This window comes from Buteo buteo, chromosome 5 (assembly GCF_964188355.1).
Source record: "Buteo buteo chromosome 5, bButBut1.hap1.1, whole genome shotgun sequence".
NCBI classification, from domain to species: Eukaryota; Metazoa; Chordata; class Aves; order Accipitriformes; family Accipitridae; genus Buteo; species Buteo buteo.
In genome coordinates, this window is record NC_134175.1 from 19,145,823 (window position 1) to 19,166,076 (window position 20,254).

General features: G+C 34.5%; 1 protein-coding gene across 4 annotated transcripts in view; it reads right to left on the reverse strand.

Moving 5' to 3' along the window:
- HIBCH (3-hydroxyisobutyryl-CoA hydrolase) overlaps nt 1-20,254 on the reverse strand; it is a 49,307-nt gene that overhangs the window by 12,426 nt on the left and 16,627 nt on the right. For all 4 annotated transcript variants that reach the window (XM_075028001.1, XM_075028000.1, XM_075027999.1 and 1 more), the window contains exons 7-11: nt 11,456-11,534; nt 6,232-6,377; nt 5,224-5,310; nt 3,215-3,273; nt 2,349-2,430 (exon numbers count right to left, since the gene is read on the reverse strand). In XM_075028001.1, coding sequence (XP_074884102.1) covers nt 2,349-2,430; nt 3,215-3,273; nt 5,224-5,310; nt 6,232-6,377; nt 11,456-11,534 — 453 coding nt within the window. The remainder of the gene's footprint in view (nt 1-2,348; nt 2,431-3,214; nt 3,274-5,223; nt 5,311-6,231; nt 6,378-11,455; nt 11,535-20,254) is intronic.

Sequence of the window (20,254 nt, forward strand, 5' to 3'; positions counted from 1 at the left end):
TCCCTAGTAAAACAGCACCTCCAGTTTAACTGGCAAGCATTTCCTGGAGAAAGCCAGATTTATACCTGAATTCCTTTTTAAATTTTTTTCCCCCACAAATGCATTTTCCTTCTTCAGTTTTGTGGATCTTTCACAGAAGAAATTAAGTATTTGATCCTACAAGCTTACTCAATCCTACTGCTTAGTACAGAATGTGTGCTGTTAGAAACTTGTCTGAAACTTAAGTACTTCTTCACATTAATAAGCCTTGCATCTGCTAAAAAATGTGTTTGGTTTTGTTTGTTTTCTACCCCCCCCCCCCAAATTTCTGTATGGACAGAAGCAACTCATTAACACAGTCTCATCTCTTCAATAGAAGAGGCAACAGACAATTGTTGAGGAACTTCTGTTGACTCCAAGGGCAGTCATTCATTTACAAATTATAAGAAAGAAAAAAAGCTGCTATAAAGTCCTATTAAAGACATGAAATAAGAAAACCGAAGAAGCAACAAAACAGCCGTTTTTTTTGTTCGGGAATTAAAAAAAAAAATCAGTTACATGAAATCATAACTTTGAAGTAGATGACATAGTTTTAAGTTCTAAATTAAAAATAGGAAACAAAGGTACACCCCTAAACAACAAGGAACAAGAACTTTGTTTTTTTTAGTAGGGGAGATCTGAGTTATGAGGCTGCAGATGAAGGAAGCAAGTTCAGCAGGTTTGGGTAACTAGAGCAAATGTGGCAGAACAAACTGTCTCATTAACATATTTCAGTAACAAAGTATTTCCAGACTCCTTGCATATTTTGTAGTAGAAACTGTATTTTGAACAAAGCACCCTTTAAAGGCTATATGCTATTTTAAAAAGTTCCACTAGGTCTGATTATGTTTTAAAGTGCCATAAAATTGTACGAAATTAACTTAGGAAAAGGTATATGCAAGTAATTTTTTTATTGTTTTCAACCTCCACTGCAACTAATCAATATAATATCCCTGCAGAATTATATTAAACTTTATAAAATCTACAGATAACATACTGCCTTGTAACTCATTACTGAGTCACCAATAATACTGAGTAACTCAATAAGAGCCACCAAAAGTGACTGCTATTAACATGCTATCGGTCTCAACAGACCTTAATATAAGTACTTTCCCTGCCATCTATAACATAGGGAAAAAGTGAAGAACTGAATCATACAGCCTATATAGTTTGGGAGAAAACCATGATTGTAGCCAATAGTAGAAATCAGGTCTACAAACACATAAAATGATTATTCTGGCACTACCTCATTTGACCAATTTATTCTATTAAATTTGAATACAAGCGGGCAAAAAAATTAGCCTTCTCTTTCATTCAGTTTTGCTTTTGTAATACATACGCTAAACTTCCTGCAGTGTACTAGGTGTACTGATTGGCACAAAGATAATTTTAAAAGTTTCTTTCTCAAAAACTGTTTGAGAGTTCCGGTGACAAAATGTTAAATCTTTAAGAACTAAATCCAAAAATGTATCTCTGTATCTGGGACAAGATGCCTAATGTTAATGATACTACATTATAAAATTATATTCCTTCTGCTCAAATGAAAGTCCAAAGATGGTGGATGTTTTTATTTTATTACAAGAGCAGGATTTCTTCTGTGAGCTGTAATTAAAGTTAAACAAAAGCTTTTGTTGGAGAAATGCTTGTGTTCTATCCAATTGTAAGTAATATTTTAGTAGCTCCAAGACAAACTCTTACAAGGTATCTGAATACAGATACTTCAAAGGAAAAAGAGAAAATACACACACTACTTATAAATTAATATAAGTTACTTCTTGCTTTTAAGGCTGAAGTGTGTATTATGTGGGTAGTATTACTGTACGTTTTTTGAGTAGTGACTACATCCAACACTTAGAAATGCATTAAAAAGATCAAAAAATGCTTTGTGATGATAAATTGCTTGCTGTTTACCCAAATGAGATTATCTGGAATGGAAAAAAAAAAACACAATAATATTGTTCTGGCACTGTTTTATTCCAACCCTTGGCAATAAAATGAGAAGCTATAAAAGGAACCTTTGTCACCAACATCCCCTTGATCATGGGGAGGGGAAAAGGGAAAGGGAGTTTGTTTTTTTTACTAGATAATAATTTTATGCAACATATGATGGTATTCACATTGTGTGGTTTTACAGAGGAATAGTCTTGTCTGAGTAGAACTACTGACAATCCCACAGGACTATATGTAAGAACCTGAGGATCTCGGTCCAATGTCCTACTGGTGTTATGTACTATTAGTCATGTTAATAAGGTGACTAAAGTCTGCCCCATGATAAGAAAGTAAAGAACCAGACTTAAAATATCTAACAAAAATAATATAGAAGACATTACCTCTAGCTGCTTAATGGCAAAAGGAGAACCATCTTGCTTTAATTTTTTAACAATTTCTTCCATACTATTTGCTGAAAAAAGACTAAAAGAAAAAAAAGTTAGTAAATGAATTAACTGCTCCCGCCTTCCTCTTCCATATGAAGTGCTAGTAACACAGACATTGGAAACAGTGTAACCAGCTGATTTGGCTTTTCTTAGCAATGTGTTCTCTGTTGTTCAGGTTTAAGTAATTAAGTTGACAGGCATCTCCTGTTCCTTTACAAATCTCTAGCATTTCAATAAACCTCACTTACAAACTCTGATATTTATAGAGAAACTTTAATTATTACCATTGGTCTTAGCTAAAGATTTGAAGTGTTATAAAAATACAGATATCAGTTCCATTCTACTGGTTTGGTGTCAACATCTATCATCTCTGAACTTAGTTACTGCCATCCTTCTTTAGGAGTTTTAGCTGCTGCTTATCACTCTCACTTATTTCTCCTTCCCTTTCTGAAATACTGAAGTTCCAAACAATCATACAAATGGCCTTATACCAATAAGTAAATGCACTATGCAACATTTCCTGTCCAACTGAACAATTACTCTCACAAATCCCCAACCAAATGCTACAGAAAATGTTCATTTTAATATGCCATAGGATAATTGCTTAATATAATGATGTATGAATCAGGCAAATATGCTCAAGTATTTAAAATACTGATGAGTGAAATATTTAATGAGCTTCAAATAAAGCTCCCTAAAGACAAAAAAGTTTAATGACTGACTTTTCTATCACCTTATCTGTGGAACACTCAAACTGTTACAGGATTTAACTTCATATTCTCTATCCAAAAGAATAAAAAAGAGGAAAAATTGCTGAATACCTGTTAATCTTCTCCATATGTTCATCAAGTACAAACTCCTTTTCTTGATCAACTTTGCTCTATTTAAGAAGCAAATACATATTTTACTTGGTTATTTTAGACTGAAAAGCTTATCAGTGAAAAATTGCAATGACTTGTGTTACAGAAATATAATATTATAAATGAACATTTAATATTCATAAGACACTGATATTTTTAATGATTTACAATTTTGCAGTGTATATAAATGAACTTGTCACTTTATCTTGCGAATGTTAAAGATGTCACGCATATTTGACTGGGTGGTTATCTTGTACACAAGTAATCATGATTATTCTATCAATAACTTTCTATCAAAAATGTTAAGAAAGCCAGTGTAGATACATCAACTCAAAAACCTGAGAATGTTTAAAAAAAAAGTTTTATTATCTTAAAAAAATATACAGGCATGTATATCTGTATTTAAAAAAAAAGACAAAAAATGCATTTCTCTTCCTTATCTTTTCTGTCACTTTACAAAATTTTACTTAGCTAAAGAGCATGAAAGATCTGTTGGCCTTATGTGGAAAGGCTGTCAACTGTTTCATATCTTCTGGCATTAAGGGGTTTAGGGCATAAGCAGATGTTTCAGTAACAGCACTGAAGCTGAGAAAGGTTCCCTGTCATTTCAGCTCTGGTAACTAAAAATACACAGCTTCCTTTTCCATTCAGTGTCATCTTGTAACATGGTATACTGAAACACATAGTCACTCCTATTTCATAGCTTTCTATTTTGTCAAAATAATCAGCACTACTATGTAAATTAGCTTATCCCATTTATTTTTCTAATTAATCTTTATATATGAACTTAGTAATTCCAAAACAGAAATAACAAGAGTAGGCACTGCTCATTTTAAAGCTAAAGAATTGGGGAGTAATACTTAGATTGACTGAATATATTGAATCCTGGTCTGACTCCAGAATTTTCCTTTCTTTTGAAATAAAATTACAATGCACATCAAAACAGCTAAAATAGCTACTGAATAACCTGATTGTAAAGCCAAAACCTTTTATTTTCATGCCCAGTGTTACATGGGGCTAATGCAAATACTGATTATATATTAACAATACAGTTACATTCACCTCCAAAAATCACAACAGAGAACTATGGGTTTGCCCACTGGGAAAACAGCATCTTTCTCCCTGTGAAAATATTGCTTTAAGACCTCAGATGCTTTCCCTACAATGTATCTGTGCTCTGCTAATGCTTACCCTATTGATAACTGCAGTGCTTATTCACAGTCTTTCAATTATCTCAAAGTTACAAACATATAAGATATTTGGGAAATTAAAGGAACAACTTGAACCTTTAAATTCAGGCTTCAAATCTGGACTGCAGATGGTCTGCATCAAAATAATGCTAAAATTTGCATCAAATGCATCAAGCTAGCAAAATATTTCTTAAGGTCGATAAAGAGAAAGTTTCTAGGATGGAAACATAACATCCACTTCAAGTGAGCAGCATAGTATTTAATAATGGGCACTATAACTTCTGCAGCCTCTGGACTAGGCCAGTAGTTCTACCCCTGTCGTTTGTGTTCGTCAGAATCCCTGAATTTCAGGCTAACTTCTCAGATTGCACTTGCTATCATGTACAACTCCCAGTCTGCTAGTGGCTATCTATTTTGCCTTCTGCAAAGCATGCTAGAAATCCAAGAGTAACAGGGGAAAAATTAAGCTGCAGTATTATTTTCTGCATCACCATGCTACTGGCTGGAAACTTACATACACACATAGAAAGAGAGCGAGCTGATCACAATTGGAATTTGAGGGGTATCCAAAATGAAAAAAAAGTGAAGAAAGACTTTTAAATTTTAATTTTGACCACTGTAGGCATTAGAGCTTCAAATTAGTATTTTATGGAGTACAAAGAGTTTGGAAACCCATTATTTTTTAACCATAGAACAAATGATCATTAGCATGGATAAAAAAGAATATGTATTTACATATATTTAACAATTCTGCTTGATTTCAGTAACTGATCAGATTACCTTCACATGGTAAGAGTTCAATAAGTCTGCAATATTTTCTGTTGAAGGAGATTTCAGTGCTATCAGGTCTTTCTCTAAGGCAGGTAACTATTAAAAACAAGATTTAATTAAAAGCAAGTAAAACAAAATGTACTTCTTCGATTATTACTGCTATGGTAACAGTACTATATAGTATATCTGTATATAAACACCCCCCCATCCCCCCCAACTTTCAGACAGATCTCAGAGGTACCAAGTAAACAATACAAGGAGCCAGAGTTCACTCTTCACTATTGAACCATCTGGATTTAATTATGTCTGCAGTGATCAGCAAAGAACTCTGCTTCCCAAGCAGACACCAAATGCAGTGCTACAGCTGCAGCAGGTAAAGCCAGCCTACAACAGTCTGACAGGAAAGAGCAGGAGCCTGGCAACCATGCTATACTCAAAATGGTATCTAACTAGCTCCACAATGACAGTCACGGGTCCTTACACAGAGAAGGAAAGCAAGTCATTGTGTCTCCTTCACTTATGTCCATGCAAGTTACTGGAACATTATGACTCTGACTTTATCAAATATACTAATTTTTACACTTTCTTGCAGCCACTGTAAGAAACAAATAGGATATCTGTTAAGAAGACTGATAAAGAACACATTAATGGAGTGTTAACCTAGATTAAAAACTTTGCAGTTGTATAAATAATCTCTAATTTCAGATACTGTTGTCTAGATTGTACAATTTTTCAAGCAACTTCAATTATGCTCAGTAAATCATGCCCTTCAACAGTAGAATCATGAAGACAGCAACATTTGCTCCCTCTTCCAAGCAAAGCTGTCACTAGCTGGCAAGTGTTATAATGACAGCTTGAGAGTATCTCAACGATCCCTGTTCACAGTGCACGGCCAGCTAATATAATTGTGCCTCTGCATACACTCAAGTTGGTAAAAGTATATCGGTGTGCTACACAACTCAAACTTGTTATTATGGCTGTAGGCTGCACACTTGCTAGCACTGGTTAGCAGCTTACCTTTTCAGATTCTACAAAATGTGTAGCGATGCCAGCTTTTAGGACATCTCTTCCTTTCAGCCTAAATCCTGTTAGTGCAAGGTAATAGCCAATCTTTCCTGATAGTCTTGGCAAGAAATATCCTCCACCTACATCAGGAAAAAGGCCTGTAATAAAAAAAACAAAAATGTGAAGGGAGAACTTGTCCTAATCATGCATGTAACTTAGTAGCTATGTCTTCTTCTCTCACTTTCCTCTCCCTGACTTAGGCATGGCTCTCTTGCCCAAGTTTCTCCTCAACTGGGTTTGATATTTCTCTGTCATCAAAACCGTTCCTAAAAGCAAACTCTTGAACACCCTCCAAAATATCCTTTCCACTGGCACATAATTTACAAACATATACCAGACAATAGTGTTCATTCTATTTGCCAACAACTTGAGACATTTTTAGATGCCTGAAGAATCAAGTGTGCTCTCAGCAAAAAACAGAAGTGAACAGAACAGAATTGTGAAATAATTTGTACAAACTCGAATTGGATGCTGCTTCTTCTTTGCAATCTTTTATTACAATAAAAATATCAAACAAAGATGAAGTGCCTCTTGCACAGCCACGTTTGAACCAATTTTGGGGCTAAGAATTCATTAATAGATCAACGATATTGCCAGGGTGTTCCTGAAGGTGGAGGCATGAGATGCTGACCTAATACCTGGCTCTTTGATGGGACTATGACTAACCTGCAATTTTAAAAAATTACAAAATTTCCCAGTTTAGTGACTGTCTTACATTTATTTATTTATTTATTTATATCAACAGAGTAGGGTAATTTTTAAAAATTCAAAGCTCTGAATAAAATTTATAAGACTTTAAAGTTGTAATTGAAAAATATATAACTACTTTTATCAAAGTTTAAATATTTAAAATATTCACTTTGTCAATATCTACCTTATTCTGGTATATACATTAATCACCTACAAAATAAATTCAAACGCTTATTGTAACTTTTAACATACTTAAGCTTAGCTGTGTCAATCTCAGAAATCAAAATGGAAAGAAGCAGTGTCCAGTTACTACTTCAAAATAATCACCAATACGGCATTCATGAAACTGAAAGTGTTTTGAAGAAATTAAAGGTGTGGTGTTGGTTTTGTTGTGGGTTTTTTTTTCCACTTTGAGAGAATAAATGAAGAATGAAAATAAATAAAGAATACAAATGAGCAATAAGAAACTCAGAAAACATTTGCCAAAACAGAGATATTAACTGGGAAGATTAAGATGTACATAAGGAGTTTAAATGAGGTTCTGACAGAAGGCGGTAATTTTTCACTCACAAGTAATTGCTTTCAGTCACAAAAGAATTGATGTATGTATTAGAGAAAGACTCTATTACAAGTACTTTAAGATGTGGGAAACTAGTGGTCCCTGAATATTCCTCCCCCTTGGACGGAATCAAGGGGAGATTTCTTACAGACAGCTTCTCTTCAGTGTTTTCCCAATAATCTTTACAGTTCATCACTGCCTTATGTTCTTTCTTGCCCATCTCTCAGCTTTTCCTCTGGTTCCTTCTTGGTCCTCTCTTAGTTCTGCTGACTCTAATACATCACAAAGTTGGTTTTAGGAGCTAATTCCTATCAGTTATAGCTGTAGTATTCTGTTCCCATTCCCACTGATGTGTGTGTTGCCATTAACTGATTTATTCCTCATCCCACAGACATACAGCTCTTCCCCTAAAATGCTGAATGTCTTGTTGCCACCCTTTAAAAGCCCTAAGCTGTATTAACCCCAATTCACCACTTACCTTCTTTTTCATCTGTACTCCCATTCTGAATAGTCTAATCTGCATTTTACCTTCTCAGTTTGAGCCATCATATCTATAATGTTGATGCCAAGACTGTCATTTAGTTTTATGTTTCTGTTCATCTGTCTCCCCTTGGATATCCTATTACTGCAGAAAAATCCCTCATTTCAAAATGAAACTTCTCTTACAAATGCCCTCCAAAGCAAAAAGGCAATTACATTTTTCTCCTCATCCACCAGGACTGCAACAGCAACAACCTTTTCCTCTTTGCTGTAATTAAAATACTGATGCTGAAGTACTATTCTCCCCATGCTCCTGTAAGTTTCCAGAGGAAAAGCCATCTTCCTCTTGGGATCTATAGGGCCCTTCCACATGGCCATACACAGGGAAATTAGTTCTAAATAAACTATGATGTTGATTAGCTTAAGTTGCTTTAGAGGCAAATAAAACTAAATTGAATGGTTTCTTTAATTATTAAGGAATTTACAAAAAGGATTAGTGAAGGTGTAACTAATCTACTTTAAACTTACTTGATTGCATAAACATAGTCTGCTGTAGCTTCTACTGTATCCTTTTCAAGGACCCTGTCTTCCTTATAATTTTACTCCTCTTGTCCCTGTTCTACATATTCCTCCTAATTCTCTCAGTAATGCTTCCCATATGTTTCTGCTTGCTGCTGGGTTCCTCTTAACAAATTCCATATATTTGATTTTTTGTTTTTCTTTTTGATAGCATTTACCAATTATTTCTCAAATCCCTACTTACAGAAAAAACTGAATGTCTGCTGGGCTGACCAGGATAAAAGCCTATGCCTGTAATGCTGACTTGCAGTCTGTGCTCTGAGACAGATGCAAGATCCTTCACTGTAATCCCAATTGTGAAACTCTGCAGTTGCCAAGCATAAGATAAAGGTAGCGCTACTACATTGCTACCTTATCTTGCAGAGGTGGTTGGAGATTTATTAGTAAATGACTTATAGAAAACTAAAAACTTAGGTGGATATATAAGAAAGTGTCCACTATTTTTACACCACCACCTTAAAGCCCACCTCTTACAATATACTTTCATCTTTTGTTCTTCCCACCAGTGTTTTTTCCATACCCTACTACATCTAAGCTGCTTTCCAGTGCTTTATCTTATCTATGTCAGTTTCAGACTCCTACAATCTAGAATTGCCTTTTATTTCTATTTGCACAGTGGAAAATCTATCTACTTCCTTTTATTTATGGTTGTGTATAAATGCAGAATAATTGTGTGAAAATGTAGCAGCTGAATGAACGCTTTGTTTTCATTTCACAGAAAAGGTGTAATGCTTACTGAAATAAGTGAACATATGTAAAAATCAATTAATACAATATCTAGACAGCTAGACATTTTAAACATACACCAGAGATCAAAACAGCTAAGCCCTCAAATCCAAACAGTTTTCAGTGGTTTTACTTCTAATAGATCCTAAAAGGGTTTTAATTACTTTCTTTCCTAAGCAAGTTCTAAGCTTTTCCTTTACATGTCTTCACAGTCTATTTTAGTTTAAATAAGTTCTTGTCAACACAAGAAATGTATGTAAAGTACATAATTTTTGTTACTGTAAGACTACTCATATCTTTACCTTTGAAGAAGAAAGTGAAGAAGGTATCTTTATTATTAGAATAATTTTATATGCCAAAGAACCTCTCTGTTTAGTTTTAAAAAAAAAAAACAAAAACCAAAAACAATTGTTTCTTTCAAATGGGTATCTTGTACAACAACTGATTATGAACTTCCGGGAATTAGCAAATTCGTGTTGTATTAATGCTGGAGCTATTTAGTTTACTAAGTTTTCCTTCAGCACAGAAAGATATTTGGAGGGCTGCAATAGTTTTTGCTTTTCTCATCCCAAACTTAATTGTTCAGAAAAATTACATGACATTTATCAACTAGCAGGAATTGCTCTAATATTTTTTTAGGAGTTAAAATGATAATGAGCTTGCTTATATCTGTGGGCTTATGTTTTATTTGACTTGACACAGTTCATTTAATATTTCTGGAATTTTAGAATGAGTCTTGTGAAATGTTTCATACAGGCTGGATAGCAATAAACATTAGATAATATGTGCAAGACACCCTTTAAAAATATGAAAAATGCTAGACCTTTTAAGCATTACTAACAGGGGGCACTACAAAAATCCAATCATTGGCTAAGCATGTGTTTTAACCTTAGTTGTAATGACATTATTGTATTTAAAATATTTTCAACAAAAGCAGAATATTATAACTTTTATTCTCTCTTCAGAACCAAGTCCTGATTTTTCTTAATGTTATTTCTTAGTTTTAATATTATGTAACTGTTCGGAAATCCTTGTAAGAAAATAGTGGTCACTACTCCTTACAACTAATTCTTTGAGGTGAAACTAAGATCAAACCTAATAGCACCAGACATGGTGCCATTTAAGCTGTTTAACCACCAGATAAGGTTCTCTATTCTGAATAAACGTGTTCAACAGGGCCACATATTACAGACTAGCCTCATTCTGCTGCTTGAGGACATAAAGATAAGAACAACTGCAATCATCCTTCAGCTGCCTTGCCTTGGAAAGATGTAGAAACTAGAAATTTTGCAGGAGAGAAATACAGGATAGGTTATAGGTTTTGAGCACTCTTCATAAACATTGTTGATAAGCAGGGAGAAAGGACTTGGACATTACTGAAAGCATTAATGGAGTATGTATGCCAGCCAATAACAGGTTCAATGCTGGTGCCAGGATTGTCTTGAAGAGAAATGTGAATGATATCACAGGAGGGTTCACTTTAATCTGACTGACTTTTCTTGAGCCATACCACCATCTTCACATAGCTCTGAGACACAACATTTTCTTTTGTACATCTCAAGAGTTGACAAAGAAACTGTAGGATCAAACATTAGAAAACACACAAGGTACTTGTTGCTATTTTAAAAAAAAAAAAAAAGATACTGTGATCTTGCCTGCACACAATCTGTACACAACTGTAATGGGTCTACATTAATAATCTACAAGAAAAACTGGAATTTAAAAATGTGTCTCATTAACATTGCAGATAAGCTTGTAGTACAGCCAGTTCAACTCATACTGAGTTGCAAATGTAAAGTTGACATACTTGCACTGGGATCTTCAGACTTTATCTGTCTACAACTGTAGCAAAGACTTAGTTCCTCAGATCTACTTCAATTTTTAAAAAATTGTATCCTGACAGTCTTTGTGTCAGTATAGACAGTAAACCCCAGGCTAAGAACATCAATGATCAACCTCCCAGAATACAGATACATTTCTATTAATATAGTAGAAAATACTTTCCATATATGGTCATCTCCAATTCCTTTTTAAAATTCTTTCATTACCACCACTGCTTTCAGTCAAAGGCATTTCATCATGATTACACAAGTAGTGAAATTTTAAACACATTAACATGTGATAATCTGTTAAAATACTTACCTATTGCTGTTTCTGGCATTGCGAAAAGTGTCTTTTCTGTAGCAACTCGGAAATGTCCATGGACTGAGAGGCCAACTCCCTATGCATGGAGCACAAGCAAAGGACAGAGTTATAAAACTACTGGTAAAAATAATCATAACCATAATCCTATGTAGCACACCTCTTGCTTTGCTCTACAATTAAATAATATTAGATTTACCATGCACATCTCAACAAAATATTAAAAGGCCTTTTACAGTTCAAATGCTAATAAAGCATCATATTACCTTTATGATTTGGCTGAAATAGCATTCTATGCTTTAAAAGACTGATGAGTCATACAGAGATTAACTTAAAAAACCCACGAGTGACAGCAACAGAAACGAGTGACCCCATTTTCTCAATTAGACTACTAAGGGAGTTGACATCCTTTTGCTAATGTTATCCCAACTATAATTTTTGCACATACTTCAAACCACCAACAAAACCAACTTTGGAATATACATGAATTGCACAAAGTTATAATTATAACTCTTTTAAAAGCAATAATAATTAACTATTCTTATAATGTGATAATTACCTATTTTATCAATACAGAAGTACTTTAAGCAGGAAAAGCTTTCGGCATTATTGATTAAAATTCAAAGTATGTGGTTATAAACTCACTTATTTAACCTAGGGACTTTTGTTCTCCAAGTCAGACATAGAATTCACATTTCTAAGTACCTGGCCCTCTTCTCTAGCAGTCCTTCCTGATGTGTCCCTTCCCTCAAAAGCAGAAGAGCTCCTGGTGTTGTCTATCATATTTTCTGATTTAGGCAGTGAGCAGCAGCAAGGCCCAATAAAAATATATTTTTTCAGTTCACACAAAATTAATTTCATTTAGATAAATGTTCAAGAGGCAAACTGACAATTTTTAAAGAAAAATGGTTATCTGACAAAGTTACTATTAATTATTAATAATATTTGAAGTAATCCAAGAATATTTGAATTACTGGGCATAACCACAACATATGGGTAAAGAAGTCTCACTTGTCAAAGCTTATCTACATGATGCGTGTCAATAGAAATGTGTATTAGAACCTACCTGGAGACAAAACCCTCTACTAAGTATTCCACAAGAAGTTTCTTCATACAAATATTTTTTCTCTCTTCCTTTCCACTGTTTCAGCTTACTTTCTTTCCTCACTGTTAAATTTCCCTTTGCTTAGTCATTCTATCCATCCAATTTTGCTGTTAGAACTAAGATATCTTAAATATCATTGGCCAAAAGAAGTCAGTGTCTGATGAAGATGTAATAGATTTTTAAGTAACATTTATAATTGTTTAGATACTAGAAAAATGACACATTACCCAGCTAAGGCTACTCGTCTTCACAAAAGTCTTCACAGTATTTCATACTTTCCATCAAAAACAGTGGGATTAATTGGGTGATACTTGCTTGGACCTGCATTATATATCTGATAGGCTTTTAAGGGAAGACTAGAATGTAGTAGAAAATCTTTTTCATTTTGCTTATCCACAGAGATCTTTGGGTGTGTTTTACATTAAAATTTTAAAAAGTTATCTCAATTTAATAAAAACTACATCCATTTCGTCACACCATTCTCACACATTCTTCCCTGGCCTTTCTTACAATTCTGCCCAGCAAGAAATTAATTGTGACTGCTTGTTCCATTAAGGCGATACATGACTAAATTTGAAAACACCTTCAAGGTTTTGCTGTAAAATGAATATCTGCCAGTGTCGAGTTTTAATATAGATGTATGAAGTTTTTAAGATTCCAGTCTAATTTCCTGAAAAATGGACACTTAAGGTAACTAGTTATCACACTTCATTTTATATCCAGAGACTAAGCCAAATCTATACACATGAAGTACTGGTGTTTCAAGGAGGCAAATGGGATTTGAGCAAATACCCGAATCTTATTTTCATAGGGTCCAATCCTATGTCTCATCCCTTATCTGTCCTTCAGCCCTTTCATTTGAGGACTGGTCAGAGGCTGTAGATCTCATCTGAGCAGCAGCAAGGGCAATGGCCCTGTATTTAGTTCTCCGGCAAATGTAAAGCTACATTCACTCCTAAACCAGCTCTAAAACTCTTAAATGAAATGTAAATGTGACTTCATCACTGCCAACCTTTTTATATATCATAACAGCATACTTTCACTGCATTTGGTAAAGACTGCTGTTATTTTTATGCATGTTCAGCAACAACGACAACCTTTTTATAAAGATAATGAAAGTAAAAGAATCATGCCCATTTTGCTCCTTCTAATGCTTAAATTATTTTTTTTCTAATCCTGCGTCTAAGAATACAAATACTATCTATCATAAAGCATTTTTCTGGCTTATTTTCTAGACAATCAGAAGTTTGTTTAAGGACTCAAATTTTCAGCTTGAATATTAAGTAACAAGGACTAGAGTGTGAACTCCATGAAGAAAGCTTCTCTTCCAAGCTTGTTTTGTTTCTAGTGATAAAAGTAACTGTAGAGTTTTAATAATAAAAAGTTGAAAGAGGTAATTCTCTTTTGAAAGAAGCAATTAAATCAGATTTCACTTTCTCAAGTGCTTAAGCCATAATTGGATTTGTTTTCTAGATAGCTTGAAGTTTTATAGTATAGATAAAAGCTTAATTTCAGATATATATTTAAAAGACTAAAACTGTATTTTCTTCTTATCCATTATAAAGAAAATGGTGCAAATATGTCCTTACTTCTTTGAAGATAATTTCTAAATAATCCAACATTAAGATAAAATTAGGAGAGAAAAATGAGTTAATGCTTTGAAGGGTACAAACCCCAGTAATTTATTAAACTGGTGATCATATGCTTTCATACGTTTGTTTACAACTTCCTAAATGGTTATTTTAACACATTCCCTGTATGTGTTTAACCTTCTCCATCTAATACAGAGGATAGATGCTTATTAGTTTAATAGTATCCTGCGTAAAGAATGAACTTTTCCAGTCAGAAGTCTAAATGCATTCCCCCTCTGTTTCTGGATTTTGTAATTTATTTTTTTTTTAACTTTACTGAAATCTTACACCGCTGGAGCCCCACCTAGGAGGCCCTTCATACTATTAAAATACCTGCAGTTGGGCTGTGCTCACTTCACCAAATAGTCCTAGCATTTAGACATATAAGTCTTGATGCTATAATGTCTTTATTAAAATACACTGTATCCTGCACTGTTGGTCCTACCTTTCATCATCTTAAAATATATACTAAAGCTAATGCCTTTCTTCAGACTTTTCCAGGATAATAGATTCCTATGGTGAATCAGGCTTGTTTTCTAATCCCGATAGTTTATCTTAATACTGGCATGAAAGGTTTTTTTCCACTGACAGCTGAATGTTTGAATTTTGTAAAGGATACTTAAAGAATGAGACTAGAAGTTGAGGAGTTAAGAAATTAACAAGAATCAATTTTAAAAACCTTTCTGTAGGGTTTATATATGAATTAATCAAAAACATAGAGCAGAAATGGTGGTCTGACAATGTATTACTGGAGACAGATTGGCTATGAAGGTGTTTGGTTACAAATTACAGTTTTATTACTACATGGATATTAAGATATTAATCTTAAAAACAGTGTGTTACAACTCAACTATTAGACTCAGCGCACCTCAAGGAGGCACATAGTATTATAGACACCTTGGTCTGAATTCCTCAACAAGCTTCTGAAAAAGCCAGTAGAGTATCTGAATTTTACTTCCCATACACGTGATTTCCTACTCAATGCCATATTTCAAAAGTCATGCGACTGTGTATAGAAAATTTATCATTGATTTCCATTTTTTTCTCATGATGAATACAGAACTTTATTAAAAGTATTTTTCTAATGAAAAACAAGGTGCAAATTACTGATAGATGGAGAAATGGAATACAGCTACTATAAATCTTGGAAGTTGTAGCCAGAGGGCTGTATTCTTAAATTGAGAATGACCCATATTAGTAAATCAGAGAACTCATCACATTTAGAGAAGTTATTAAGAAATTGAGGGCCACCACAACAGAGAACTGTACAAAGCAAAATAAATATGCCCTTCCTGAATGACACATGTAAACATCTGTTCACATACAGAAAAGTAGATCTGTGTCACAGTAAAACCATAAATCACGCTTGTCTATTTACTAAATAACCTAACTCAGACTGTAAAGGAATCACTGCCTAGGAAAGCATAAGCGACAGAATAAAAGAAATACAAACAGAAAAGGTCTTCAGGAATGTTGCTTGTATCATCTTCACTAGGATGATACAGAATTTTTAGCTGTTCAAGCAAACAATTTTATGATAATATTAATATTGTCTGCAGTGAAAGTCCTGTTGTAACTGCACATCCAATGATTACACTCATTTTTAACTGCATGAGAATACAGTTCCTGGTAGGTCTAGAACCACAAAAGAAATGTGGCAATCAACAAACAAACTGAACATAACACAACAAAGGGCAAATATACCTGAATACAGATGTGTAAAAATAGCCAAGGTGCAGGAAAAATGTTTTCAAAAGCATTAGCTGGCAAAGTAAGCGAGTGGAATTGATTCAGGAAGCAGCAGGAGCTTATAGCTATGTTAGATCAAAAATCACTGATGTAAGAGCATTACCCCCTGCATCCAGACACAGCAAATCTTAAACTGAATCAAAATTAATCTTTGTTCATCATTAATGTTATGGACCACTCCAAACAGTATAATCCATTTTTATCTGTAGATACTAACAGACAAGATGACTTGGTGACCCAGAACAATGCAGCATAACAGATCAATTTGGACTAAGAATATAATTTTCTTTGGTTGATGACATATAAATCAACTCTATACAAGTATTTAAAAAAAAATCATAAAAAAACAGTACTTTTTGTGAACTTTTCAATCATTTAGTGTGGTATTTTAAAACATGTAATGCTAATGTAATATAATTTAAATATAAAATATTAATTTCCACATACTGATTACGTGTTAGAGATTCTCAGTCCAAATTCCTACATACATACAGAAGCACAATGAGCTGACTAGAGATAGATTATCTGTAATAATATCTGATGTTTCAGTCTTGTTCTCCTGACCCCTAATTATTTAAACAAATTTGATCCAACTATATTAACAATAATCATTTAGGTCAGGTTCTTCTTACAGTAAAACTTGGGAAAGAAAATAAATAGGCCATTCTGTGCACCAGTGCTGCTACAATGAGTGTCCTTTATCAAGAGAATTTATATTGAATTTTTAAAAGCCCTGTTTTGATTGTTCTGCTACCAGCCAAAACTTATCAATGATTTTAGACCATTTTTATTAGGGTAGTTATCTGCAATAGCCGTATTTTTTCCCCTGTGTAATCTGCAGGGACTGATCCTGTCTTCTGCTGGTGAGCACCCATACTAGTGTTGCGATCCCACCTGACAGAGCATACAGAAGCCATGGTGGCAGTTAAACACACACCTCCACAGCAGGGATCGAGTGCCTGCAGTTTCACGTCCTCTCTTTCCATGTATGTTGGCTCTTCCAAGGCAAAAAGCAGCAGGTTGAACAGTTTGGTCTTATGGTCCAGTCTGGCCTACAGACACTGCGGCTCGACAACCATGACACAAACATAAAAACTTCTACCAAGAATTCCTTCTGATTACTCAGATTTTTCTGAAATAACTTATTTCCAGAATTAAAAACGCTTTCCTTGTTTCTTTTTCACTACTGTGTATTACTTTCTAAGACTTAAAAACTCCCTGGCATCAACAGTCAGCTATGCGTGTTAAAAAACACTCTTTCATGTCAGAGGAAGCAGAACTTTTTATGGACACAAGACTTCTGCTGCAACAGAAAGAAAAAAGATGTAAGAAACTTAGATCTGAAAACCCTATAGCAAAAGTAATTAATTACTAGCAAGTGAAACTTTTTCTAGTGTTGAATTTCAAAGCATTCTTCCCCCCCCCCCCCCCAATTGTTCCCCAGTGTTTCCGGGTACATAATTGGCCATGTATGTTCAGAAGAAGATAGTAAGTGTGGGTTTTTTATTATTTCTAAAATTCTGGAAGACAAGCTCTGTGCCTTTGTCCCTCTGTATCACCTAAAAATATAGCTACTGCAAGAAATCTGTATGTCCAACTCACCATATATTAATGTCTCCAGGGAGAGCAAGCAAGTGGGAGGGAACCCATTTCAGCAACTTACATCAATGCATAACTAAGGTTTTAGGTTTTATCTTAAAACTGAAGAAACACTTCTTGTTCTTAAAGACAGGCACATGCAACAGAACTTTATTTAAAGAGGGGCACAGTTATTTGGGATGACAGGAGTGAATTGAGGGGATTTTGTAATGATGTTCTATTTCTCAGGAAAAAGTGCTTAGAAAGTATAATACAGATTAAAACTAACTAAAGGAGAAAATGAGCATTCAAATTCTTTTGGAAATGAGAAAAATTAGCAGAAATATGAAAGGATGGAGAAGCAAGCACAGATAATTCTCTTCAGAACTTTTTTTCCTTGATCTATAATAAAGGGAAGGAGAGGGAAATAATGAGATAACTCTCAATATGAGAGTAGGCATCTACATGAAAGCCTAGAATTGGAGAAAAATAGTGGAACTTTTTGCAAGAAAGAGTCTGGTGTCAAATGGAAAGAACAAATCTGTGCAGAAACCTGCAAAAATCTCTGCAATGACAGTCAACAGTGCAGGGGTAGGAAAGCTCTCCCTGAAGCCACAAAGAAAACCTCCTTCAAACACACAGGTTTCAGGGAAAAAAAAATCTAGAAAGTACAGTTAAAACTTCAACTTTAGTCTCACAAGTAGACAAGTGATGTTTGCTCTGTGATGTGATCTATATGTCATTACATTGCACAGGAATGCAAACACTTATTCTGTAATTCTAAAATACTAAGTGCAGTATGACTGTATACTACCAACATCTGTACAAGTACATTCAGGAAGTCTGCCTTTCTTTTCTGGGTGTAAAATAGGGGCATCCATTCCTTTTCATAGTGTACATTAAACAACTTGGTCATTGTAGAGTTGGGAGAGGGAAGGGAGAGGAGTTTTACTTACTGCACCAGTACTGACCCATAATTTTAAATACTTGTTTTCAAGACAGTGCTTTATGATAAGCCCTGTGGGGAATAACATCACATGCAAATCATTGAACATTCAGTGGTTGTTTTTTTGTTGATGTCAAGAGCTGCTGATAGTATAGTCCGATTAGCTACAAAATGAAGTGCACCATTTGTCCCTAGGATCATACGCAGGAGCTTAGCAAGCAGGCCAATGTGCCAGATGGTAAATATACTGTAATATCAGCAAAGAGCGAATCCTTTCTTAGCATTGCCTCAGCATAGTTTTCAACATCCTGTATTACAAAAGCTAAGTGGTACACAAGTCAATCTCACAAAGATTTGTTTCAGAGTACAAATAACAAATAACTACTTGCAAAATCTATATTCTATTTTACAGTAAAAGCTGTCTTCAGCTTTGAAGCACTGGGAACAAAACAGGCTACAAGCTTCTATGTGGTACGCATCCATGAGTTTCCAGAGGGAGGGTGAGAGGAAGAGAGAGAATTGGAAAGCAGCTTATCTGGGTTTAGTATGACAATTACTTTTACTTCAGGGCAGATTTTAGAGCATAAATTAAAACAAAATCAAAGATGTTCAAGTTTCAGAGCATGATGACTGACAAGAGGCATGACATGTTTATAAAAATAGAAAAAAAAGAAAAATCAGAAGTCCCAAGAAGCACTGACATTTCTAAGTTCCAGTTTCCTAGCTGTAAAAAAGGGTTAAAGGGGTAATAAAGTCCATTTCAGTATAGAAGTGCTGTGCTATGTAAAAAAATTTTTCATGAATGTTTATATGCTGAAGTTAGTCACCCAAAGCCTGATATGTATATTAATAACTAATAAGCAGAATTTCTATAGTTTCCAATAAAATTTGCCCCACACATTAAACAACAAATTAATAGCTGTTTGTTCTGTGAGCAATATCCACCTGTGCACTTCATGAATGCACATTCGTTTAAAAATTGTATTATAAGTGGGCAAAAACTGTGAGATTTTTAAGATGTGATTAATTCTAATGTTTCCTAAGTTTTTGAACATTAGTCTCAAATGCTGCTATCTACACCTCTGTATAAAAGCTATATGCACACAACTTAATTAATACATCCTAAAAGCAAATAAGTAAAAAAACCAGATTGAAATACATATAACAATGTGGAGGAAAATGGGGACCTTCCCCTCCCCGTTGTATTTTATATGTATGAGGAACATCAGAAGACACCTAACTTAAACATTTATGCAACCGCTGCAATTATTGCAGCCTATGATATTTGTCTGGATTCTTTTTCTGTAGATTCTCTATTAACAGCTCATAGTTCAAGTGAGATCATGATGAAGTAAAGCAGTTGGTTGTCTTTACACTTCCCACCTTCCTCTTTCAGTCTTCAGTCACTTCAGCTAAACATATTGAAATGCCAATATTCAGTGGTTTACAAGATTTTAGCTTTGGCTTTAGATATAGGCTCACAACTTTTATTTAAATACTTTTTATGGAAATGAACAGGCGAACATCAGGTGTTACGTTCACAATCATTTTGTTTCACTAATTTTCACTAGTTTGCAAGAAAAGATAGACAGCAATGCCAGGCAACTTGCTCAGAAGGAAAGACTCTGTAGATGTCCATACCCACAAATGGCACAGAGAGCAAGGGCAGACCCTTCTCTCCTACTTTTACATCACTGGGAACTGGTTTTGGTAGTGGGCAGATTCAGGCTGTGGACCACTAAATCTTTGAGATGTTCCCTCCCTTTCCTCCTTCCACCTACCGCAGCAGT